The sequence below is a fragment of the Orcinus orca genome, chromosome 20 (assembly GCF_937001465.1).
Source record: "Orcinus orca chromosome 20, mOrcOrc1.1, whole genome shotgun sequence".
Lineage (NCBI taxonomy): Eukaryota > Metazoa > Chordata > Mammalia > Artiodactyla > Delphinidae > Orcinus > Orcinus orca.
The window spans coordinates 14,931,057-14,941,683 of record NC_064578.1 but is presented as its reverse complement, the minus strand read 5'-3'; the positions used below and the strand labels follow the sequence as shown (position 1 = coordinate 14,941,683).

Sequence of the window (10,627 nt, the reverse complement as noted above, 5' to 3'; positions counted from 1 at the left end):
CCATCTGGCAAACATTACTGTCAAATGCTTCAAAAATTTATCATATAACCCTTCCCTTTTTTTCGTCATAAACACTTCCAAATTGCCTACTGCTGCTGTTAATGACTCACAGGATTCCCATGTCTCCTTCATGGAACACAATTCAGCTCTCTATTTTTCCTCTGACTTATTTTACTTAGTAAGTATATTTTCATGCAAATATGAGAGCCTGTGCCTGCCACTTTTCCTCCCAAATGCTCTTGGCCCTTGCAACGATAGCTGTGTAACTCCATAGTAGATGAAACCAGCACAAGTTAGACAATCATTTTTCTGTCTTTGAGACAAAATTTCATTTGATTTAAGAATCATTTCCTGACTATCCAGTAAGTCTACCTCTAGAGGAATATTATTCTCAAGGATATGTTTACTCCATTCCAACTTTTGTGTGATGCTTGGGTTAAGTTCACGATTCCTATTAAAGAAGAATGTCCATCAAGGTAGAACCTGAACCAGTAAACTTTAGAGCTAAGAAAGAAAACAGTCATTTAGTACAGCTCCTCAGTTTACAGAGGGAGAAACAAAGGCTTGGAGAGGTGAGTGCCTTTCCAAAGGCTACTCCTTGACCTAGGTGCTGGGTCAGGATTAGCAGTTTACTGGCCGAGAGACCTATTCAGTGTTCTTTTAGGCCATGCTATTTTTAATCTTCTCATTTGCCTAACACTGTAGAGTAAATGTTTGCGTCCCCTCAAAATTCATGTGTTGAAATCCTAACTGCCAAGGTGATGGTGTTAGAAGGTCGGGTCTTTGGGAGGTGCTTAGGTCATGTGGATGAAGCCGTCATGAAAGAGATTAATGCCCTTATAAAAGAGACCCCAGAGTTCTCCCTTATCCCTTTCACCATGTGAATTTACAGCAAAAAAAGAAACAGCCATCTCTGAAGTGGGTCCTCACCAAACACCTAATCTGCTGGCACCTTAATCATGAACTTCTCAACCTCCAGAACTGTGAGACAAAATTTTTTCTGTTGTTTATAAGATATGCAGTCTGTGATATTTTGTTGCAGCAGCCCAACCAGCTAAGACACCTTGAATGGAAATGATTTGTAACATTCACCAATATTTCCTCTTGGGGGTAAAGGAAGAATGTAGGCGTAGCCATATGACTTGTTTTGGCCAATGAAATGTGAGCAGAAGTGAAGTGTGTCACTTCTACTTTAAGAACCTGTATGTGATTCACCTAGTTCCCTTCCTGCTGGGATGGCAACAGGCAACATGCTAGATGACAGAGGTTCTACTAGCTGAGGACAATAAAGAGCAGAGCCCCAGCTGACTCATAAACGACGTGCAGCACAAATGAAAAACAAACCTTCATGGTTTTAAGTCCCTGAGATTTGTGGATTGTTTGTCACTGCAACATCACCTAGCCTCTCCCTACTGGGTAAGCCCAAGCTACATCACCATTCCCATGATGCATCTCTCTGCATGAAGACATAAGAGGGTAAACAATGCAGCAGCTCAGAATACAACCCCATAAAACATTCCAAATTCTCACCAGCATTCTTGCTTCCTCTTGGCTTACATTAGGGATGTGGTTCACTACAAAGAATGAGTATTTTGATAGCTTCTCATTCTTGGAACTATTCTGCAGGTAAGTGCTTGGTGGAAATTTCCTCTGGTCTTAGAGTTTAAAACATAATGAATTAGATTGTTTTAATAAGTGCAGTGCATTATGACTTCAAATGCGTCATCCTATACTTACACACATACATGTGCACAAATCTTTGGTTTTCTTTGAGGCTTTCTATTTAGATAATTCTCAGCACTTTACAAGTTTCCTAACTTTACAAGCACCAACATTACAGGAACTTGATGCTGCAAAAAATCACATTATCATATATTTCCAAATTAATAGTTAGAAATTATGGAAGGGAAGCTCCCCATGGAGTAGTAAGAGAGCCTCCCTGGCCTTGGGTAAGTCACTTAGCCTCTCTGGGCTTCAGTTTCCTCCTCTGTAAAATGGGGACAGTAATAGTATCTACCTACCAGGGTTATCATGAGAATGAAGTTGGTGTGCACATCCCATTTGATTCATAATTAGTAGTTAACTATATTTGAGCCATTGAATACTTAGAAATCTAGAAAGTAAAATCATTTCAGCCCTTTTACTTTCCAAGAAAGATGTGTTCAGAAACTATTTAGCCTACCAAGTGGTGATTTTTCGGAAAAGATGTAAAACCACGGTGCTGTCTTCCTAGCAAAGGCTTTAACACACTTTTGAAAACACAAACAGATGGGTAGGCAAGTAGGTATTACTAACAGTTTGGAAATCTTTCCAAACTCCCTGCTCAGAGCACACATCCAGGTGGGAAAATCTTTAAAGGGCCAGACTCATTTATGCTTTTTCCATCTTAAATTCTTGGCCTTTTTCAGGTTTATAATAAAGCTCAGGAAATGCTAAAGCTTAAAGGAGAATTGAGAGGTACCCAGCAAATGAAAGATGAGGTAAGCATCCTCACTCCTCTATGTACGTAGAGTTGAAACTTTGCTACAAGGGACATCTTTTCCAGTTTAATGATTCAAAATTCCAATAACAACATCCCAAAATGTCACAGACAGAGGTGGACAGCAAAGCATAACATTTAAAAGCCCAGACTTGAGCTAGGTGAGTCTGGGTCCATATCTAATAGCAGTGTGATATTGGGCATGTTACTTACCCTCTCTGAGCTTCCTTTGCCTTACCTAGAAAATATGAATAATGAGCACCTATTTCAAAGGCTTGCTGTGAGGATTAAGTAAGATACTGCATGTAAAACACCAGTGCTTGGGGCTTAAGCACTTATTAAATATTGTTGCCGACATTTTCTCTTTATCTGGAATGATATGGAAACGGAGTGCTCTGATGACTCTATTATTTTGGTCAAACTGTGTTTATGTATTCCCTGACTTGTTCCAGAAAGGACTTAAAGGGGATGTTTTGGTTAGTATAGGGTTGTCCCACATGACATATGCTTTTTAACAGACCTCCTACCAAGAGGTCAGCAGCTTCTAAAAGAGGTGTTTCAGCTCCTTTCCTGCTGGATTACTAGTGGGAGCCATTGAGGATTCACTGAAAGTTCTGCAGGGAACGAGGATCTGGTATGGATTTTCTAGAAGGGCATTTCTTCATTCAGCTGATATCTCTGGGGCACCTTCGCTGTGCCAGGCATTGTTCTAGGGCCTGGGGATAAATCAGTGGACAAAATCGACAAAGATCCCTGTTCTTGTGGAGGTTACTTTCTAGTGAAATAATTTGTCCAAGGATATGATATGATGGAGAAAAGTATGTGGCAGTTGCCCAAGTACCAACAAGAATTGGCCCATCTTCCAAAGGTGGTGGACCACCTGCCATATGCCATGTGTATCCTAAGCCATATACTTTGTACAGTGTGCCAATTTTTAAAGAACTTAGAACACAATGAAATATACTCAGTCTTCACTATATGAACATAATTGGCTCCAAAATTTTTGCTCACAGGCAAAACCTCATGTAAGTGCCCATTAATTCCCATCACAAGTAAACAAAAACTGTAATTTTTTTTTTTTTTTTTTTGCGGTATGTGGGCCTCTCACTGTTGTGGCCTCTCCCGTTGCGGAGCACAGGCTCCGGATGCGCAGGCTCAGCGGCCATGGCTCACAGGCCCAGCCTCTCTGCGGCATGTGGGATCTTCCTGGACCAGGGCACGAACCCACGTCCCCTGCATTGGCAAGTGGACTCTCAACCACTGCGCCACCAGGGAAGCCCTGTAATGTTTTTATAGATGGAAAAGCAAGCTCAGGAATCAAGTTAGTAATATCAATAAGAATGTTTGAATTTACTATAGATAACTTTAACCTCTTATTACACAAGTAAACTGTAAAACTTCCTGTAGCAATGTTAATTTTTAAGATTTCCTGCTTTTAATGTAAAATAGATAGCTAGTGGGAAGCAGCCACATAGCACAGGGAGATCAGCTTGGTGCTTTGTGACCACCTAGAGGGGTGGGATAGGGAGGGTAGGAGGGAGGGAGACACAAGAGGGAAGAGATATGGGAACATATGTATATGTGTAACTGATTCACTTTGTTATACAGCAGAAACTAACACACCATTGTAAAGCAATTATACTCCAATAAAGATGTTAAAAATAAATAAATTTAAAAACTAAAATTGTTGGTAGAACAAACGATTTCCTGCTTTTTCTTTTTTTTAATTTATTTATTTATTTTGGGCTGCGTTGGGTCTTCGTTTCTGTGCATGGGCTTTCTCTAGTTGCGGCGAGAGGGGACTACTCTTCGTTTCAGTGCACGGGCTTCTCACTGTCGTGGCTTCTCTTGTTGCGGAGCACGGGCTGTAGGCACACAGGCTTCAGTAGTTGTGGCTCGCGGGCTCCAGAGCACAGGCTCAGTAGTTGGGGTGCTCGGGCTCAGCTGCTCCACGGCATGTGGGATCTTCCTGGACCACGGATAGAACCCGTGTCCCCTAGAAGTGGCAGGTGGATTCTTAACCACTGCACCACGAGGGAAGCCCAGATTTCCTGCTTTTTAAAACGTAAGTCTCACTAGAAACTGATATGTTTTGAATGGTAGTCGTGGCTAAAGGTGGTTTTCCATTGTTGATTGAAGATTTGTCCTTATCCTCACAAAGGTAATTTCCCAAAGATGATGAATTTTATGGTATTGTTGGTGGACTCCAGTATTACTCTCAAAAGCGCCACCAAGCTTTCTTGTTCAAGTGCCAAATCCTGGGAAATGCTGCCATCTTGAATCTTGGTAATGCTTCTAGGGCCTGAGAGTGCTGCTGAATCACAAGCTTCAGTTTAACCTCAGCTCCCCACAAGAAGAAGCATGAGACCATCTGTCAGTATTTTGAAGCCTAGAGCAAAATTTCTTCCTGGCTTTTGAAATACATGTTCAAGAAGGCATGCTCTTTGAAAAAAGACCCTTCAATCAATACAGAAGATTTGCTTCAGTAAGTAACCTATTTTCCAATCACTATCATGCGTCTGGTAGCAACTGTAGCCTCAGCACTCACCATTTTGCCTGTGGTTGGTAGCTGCTGCAGATGCCACGTGCCTTCAAATCAAGTGACCAGGTTCCACCCCCATATAAGCAAAACTGGATACAGGCACACATCGTTGTATTGAGCTTCACTTTATTGCACTCCACAAATATTACACTTTTTACAAATTGAAGGTTTGTGGCAACCCTATGTCGAGCAAGTCTATCGACACCATTTTCTTTTTTAACATCTTTATTGGAGTATAATTGCTTTACAATGGTGTGTTAGTTTCTGCTGTATAACAAAGCGAATCAGTTACACATATACATATGTTCCCATATCTCTTCCCTCTTGCGTCTCCCTCCCTCCCATCCTCCCTATCCCACCCCTCTAGGTGGTCACAGAGCACCCAGCTGATCTCCCTGTGCTATGCGGCTGCTTCCCACTAGCTATCTATTTTACGTTTGGTAGTGTATATATGTATCGACGCCATTTTCAATAGCATTTGCTCACTTTGTGTCTCTGTGTCACATTTTAGTAATTCTTGCACTATTTCAAACTTTTTCATTATTATATTTGTTATGGTGATCTTTGATCAGTGACCTTTTTAAAATTTTTATTGGAGTATAGTTGCTTTACAATGTTGTTAATCAGTGATCTTTGATGTTACTTTTGCAAAAAGATTGCGACTCACTAAAAGTTCAGATGATGGTTAGCATTTTTTAGCAATAAAGTATTTTTAAATTAAGGTATGTAATTTTTTAGCTATAATGCTTTTGCAAACTTAATAGACTACAATATAGTGAAAACATAACTTCTATATGCACTGGGAAACCAGAAAATTTGTGTGACTTGATTTACTATGATATTTGCTTTATCTCAGTGGTCTGGAAGCACACCCACAACATTGTCGAGGTAATGCCTGTATCTAAGTGCACAGCTTATGTAAGTGAAACTCACCTAGCAGTGGAGGCTTGTGATTTCGGCCGTTGTTGAAGACTTCAGATCTAGGACAGGATCAGATGGTGCCTGAGGGTCAGCATTAGACTCTCAGTTCTTCTCATGCCCCAGTACTGGTTACAGAGCTTTGAATGATGAAATGTCAGATTAAATCAATTCCTACTGCATATTGATACTCAAAAGGCATCTGCCTGGAATTTAGCGTTCATAAAGTACATAAGATTAGAAATAGTGTACAGTGACCTCTGTGCACAATATTAGCAAGAAATTAAGTTTACTGGAACCTCAGAAACACTTGCCTTTATGGAGTTCTGAGGTGAGCACAGCCTCTTCTTACAACTACCTACAGTAAAAGTAATACATGGTTCATGGAAATCACCTTATTACTCTCCCAGGGTTTTCATTCTGTTCTGATGAATAAAAACCCTTGTGTAATTTGGCCTTCAGGAGTGAATGGTTAGGTTCTGATTTCAAAAGCAAATTTCATTTGACATCCAGCAAAATACATTTGTTATTCAACTGGTTTAGGGCATCCTCAAAGAAAGGATTATTTATTCCAAACCTCAAAGAAATTGCCTCAGAGACTCTGAGTCAATGCTAATGTCCAAATTAGATGAGATCATCTACATTAAAGATCCAATTCTGAAACCCTAGTGGTGCAACAATATTGGGCTAGCAGGCCTACTGCTCAGGGGACATCTAAAACTAGAAGGAGTGTGCTTTCTTTTAATTGGCCTGAGAGAGAGGGCATTGAGCTTTTAACATAGAGAGGCTCAAGTTGTATATCACTGGTACTTTGTTAATAAGTCCTCAGTGTGCAACATATGCAACAATCTGGTGACATGGCCCTCACCTTAGGATGCATATATTCAGCATCAAGGCAAGAGTATAGGGCATTTGACACTTCCATAGAGTAGGCATTGTACTGTCACCTTATCTGCTCATAGATGCGAAAGACAGTCCTGTGGCAAGGGGGGAGGGGATCCCGAGGACCCCACTCCCGTGAGTCTCCACACTCTATTCCCAGTTTGGCAGTTATGAGAAAAGGGATTTAAAGCACTAGAATCAAACTGCTGCTCCTTGTCAGGTCAAGGATTTTGTTTTCTATTTAGAGAACAGTGTCGGTACACCATTTTTTAGCTGCTCTACACATATTCTCTTAAGAGAGTCCCTGGTAATTGTCTTAATGGTAATTACATGCTTGGGGCAGTTGACATGCACTGTTATTTTTCAGAAAGTGGGGAACAAGGGACAGGAGCAAGAGAGGAAGAGGGAGAGTTTTGAGATAATGAAATGCTTTTAATGACAGAGCCACACCGTTAACCTAATTAAACTGTAAAGTGGTTTTAAAAAAATCCAGGTACTAAATGGAAATGAAGGCATAAATCAGCTGAGACAGCGGCACTTCTGGGAAACCTTCTGAATTCCGAATACTCTGACATTGCCGTGTAGGATTCTCGTGGTTATTCTCTGTCCACCCCACCTCCCCGGCCTTGTGCAGAGGTCTCTTAAACTGACCTGTCCAGTAGGCTTGATTTATGATGTCCATATCAGGTCTCCGGCTCCCCCAGGAGTGTGCGTTATATAGCTCATATATTTAAGAAGCCAGTGCAGTCAGTGGGACATGGTGGCAGAGCACTGGCTGCAGGGTCAGGAGAGCAGAGCTCTCCTCATTCTGCTGCTAACCACCTATGGGACTTTGGACACTGTCACTTGGATCACTTTGCCATTTCTGTGCACTCATGGCTTCTGTGTGCTTTTGCACCTGCAACTCTCTTAGAAGAATTGCCCTTGGGCTTTTGGGTTCACTTTGCTCATAAGAGCAGAAAGCTGGAAGTCCTTGGGAGCTTACGTCCCATGAGGCAGCCCTTAGCCATTGACTGGCTGATGCTGAGGCTGACAGCCCAGCTTTCATTGCATCTAAGCAGGACAGACTCTGAGGTGTAACTTACACTCTAGAGTTTCCTGTGGAATTAGGCTGAAGCCACTCCCGCAAAACTTTGTCTGAAATCGTGCCCTTGCTCGGTTTCTTTCTCTTCCCTGTCCTGCTTCCCCCACCTCCTTGCTGATTTCTCTTGGGAGTGTTTCTTGAATAGATGCCATGAATCCTCACCAAAGAGGCTGCTCTGGGTAATTTAACATAAGCAAGCACCTACTATAAAAGCACCAGCCACAGTTCCAATATCTAAAACTTGGAGGTGGTAGTGCTTGCCCTCAAGAGTGTTACAAAAGGTTTGCACAGTGATAGGACTCAAGCGCTGGACAGGTTCACAGAGGGCTTCTTGCTAATTTCTTTTTACACCGTTGTCACCCACAACACTGGGAGTGGAAGGTGGCGTCCTCTATGACAGGGCACCCACCCTCTTCCCACAGCTGTACACCCCCAACCCCACCCAAGCTGCTATGCTCCCCATTCTCTATTTTGATCTTGATCACTAATTTCCATCTGACCTAGCAGTAATTAACAAATCTTTTTCTCTCATAATCAAAGACAGGGATCTTGTGCAATCAGCCCAGGGATTTTACTTTTATTCCCATTGGTGTACGTCTCCAAAGAAAAGCACTAGGTTTATAGATGAGGGAGGTCTTCGGTTTAGTGGGTAGAAGGGAAAGTTAAGAGACTTTTCAGAAGCCACATCAACTCCATCACTGATTCACAGTAGTCTTGACAAGTCCATTTGACATCCCACTATGTTCATCTCATCAGTGATAGACCCATTAATATTTATAGACAGTCCACTAGGTACCTGAAATTATTCTAGGCACTGACTTTCTCTTGAAAAGCAGGGGAAGCGTCTATGATGCACCCACAGTAGTGGGTGAAGATTAATTAATGTAAATAAGTAATTGTCTGAATAATGCAGAGCACCCGGACACCTCACAAATGGATACTGTGTAAACATTACGCTGGATGAGTAACGACAGCTAAGGGTTGATGGACAAATTTCCAGCAAATTTAAAGTCTCTGTCAACCAGTGAATGAAAGGAAGCATTTTCTTGATAGTTCATAATTGATGCTTTTGTTTTTCTGACTGCTGAGGCGGGGGAGAGAGACAGAGAAGTGAGCAGCCTGAACAGCAAGCTCTTGAGCCTGCAAGCTGACATCAAGAATCTACACGATGTCTGCAAGAGACAGGGGAAGACCCTGCAGGAGACTCAGCTCTGTGTAGAGGAGGAGATGATGGACAGCGGCCACGTAAGGGCTTCAACATCCGTTTCCCACCTCTGCCCCCTCCGCTTCCACCTCTGCCCCCTTGGGCAGGACCAATAATAGAAAGTTCTTCCACTGGTCATTCAAGAGCATTTATTGAACAAGCAATGAGAAAGAATTAAACACACACACCCTAACACACACACACACACACACACACACACACACACAAATGCCATCCCTGCCCTCAGGATTTTTCCATCTAGCTATCTCCAACGTCATCTACATCTGAGCCTCTGTCTTTTCCTTATCTGGCCTTTCACACCTGGCTTTGCAGCATCCGAGGCCCATTGCCCTGAAAAGACCAGATCATAGTTATATAAAGAGAGTAGCATCTCTTAATGGATTTTAGACAAACTTCTAAATCACCCATGAAAATAACAACCATCCCACTTGCTCCAAGATGTCACTTCCTATCAGTGCAGCAGGAGCTCTTTATTGCCACATCTGCAGCTCTTTGCCTACAAGCTTTTCTTCTGGAAGCAAGAACCCAATCATAGGACAAGCTGAAGTACAGAAGAGTTAATACCCCTAGAAGCAGCCCTCAACCAATGACTGATGAGGAGTTGGTTGATTAAATAACCTATCTCCCTTGCCCTATCTCACTGGAGATAACTCCAGGCATGCTCTTTGCTCTGTCCCAGAGTTCCTCAGTGGGGCCCAGCATCAGTTGCCCAACAGTGCTAACTAGGTTGGTAACACACCCTTTCACAGTTTCCTTCCCTGCCTTGTTCATTTCCCCGCTCCCCCTACCTGAGTTTCCTAAAATCACCTTCCACATAAGCTGCTACTTGACGTCTGGTTCCTTGCCATAGGACTTGCTTCCAGAGGTGCCCAAGCCAAGATAGTCAGTAACACCTGTCCTGAACAGGAGGACCTCCTGGCATGATCATCTTTCTTGAGACTGTGATTTTGAACTAATACTTATCCATAGCCTAGGCAGTTCATCAGCTGAGGCAACTTCATTTCACCCTGAGGTTTTCTCCCTTGGAAACTCTAGCTCTAAACTCTTTAAGCCAGCCTCTAAATTTTTCCACACAAGCTGGGGAACCAGCTGGGAGATATTTTCCCATAGCTCTGTAAACACTTTGGGTTGCCAAGAACTCCTAACTTGCAGTCTTCATTTCTGCTTAGGGACTTGAGTCCTTGGCAAACATAAGGCAGGTACTTGTTGCACAGACCTGTTGTTAGACCTCCAAGTTAGCATCTTAGGTGCTGTGTAAACCATCACCATCATCTTCAACATTTGCAGTCAAGGACCTGGTCTCTCTTAATTGTGTCTGTTAGAGTTCTCCCGGGACTTACCACCTCCCTGTAAGAACCACAAATTGTTCCTCTGCAATGCCCTAAAAATGCTAACAACAAAGTAATTCTACCTTGTCTTACTGAGCACTACTGTCCTTTCTGTAGGAAGTCACAAATATAGAAAAATCCATTGGTTTTCCTAAATGGATCCCAGGAA

General features: G+C 42.4%; 1 protein-coding gene across 1 annotated transcript in view; it reads left to right on the top strand.

Moving 5' to 3' along the window:
- The first annotated feature begins 1,568 nt into the window (after positions 1-1,568).
- Positions 1,569-10,627, top strand: part of PMFBP1 (polyamine modulated factor 1 binding protein 1) — a 42,535-nt gene continuing 33,476 nt past the window's right edge. The window contains exons 1-3 of the mRNA XM_049703554.1: positions 1,569-1,626; positions 2,409-2,480; positions 8,995-9,150. Coding sequence (XP_049559511.1) covers positions 2,430-2,480; positions 8,995-9,150 — 207 coding nt within the window. The 5' untranslated portion in view covers positions 1,569-1,626; positions 2,409-2,429. The remainder of the gene's footprint in view (positions 1,627-2,408; positions 2,481-8,994; positions 9,151-10,627) is intronic.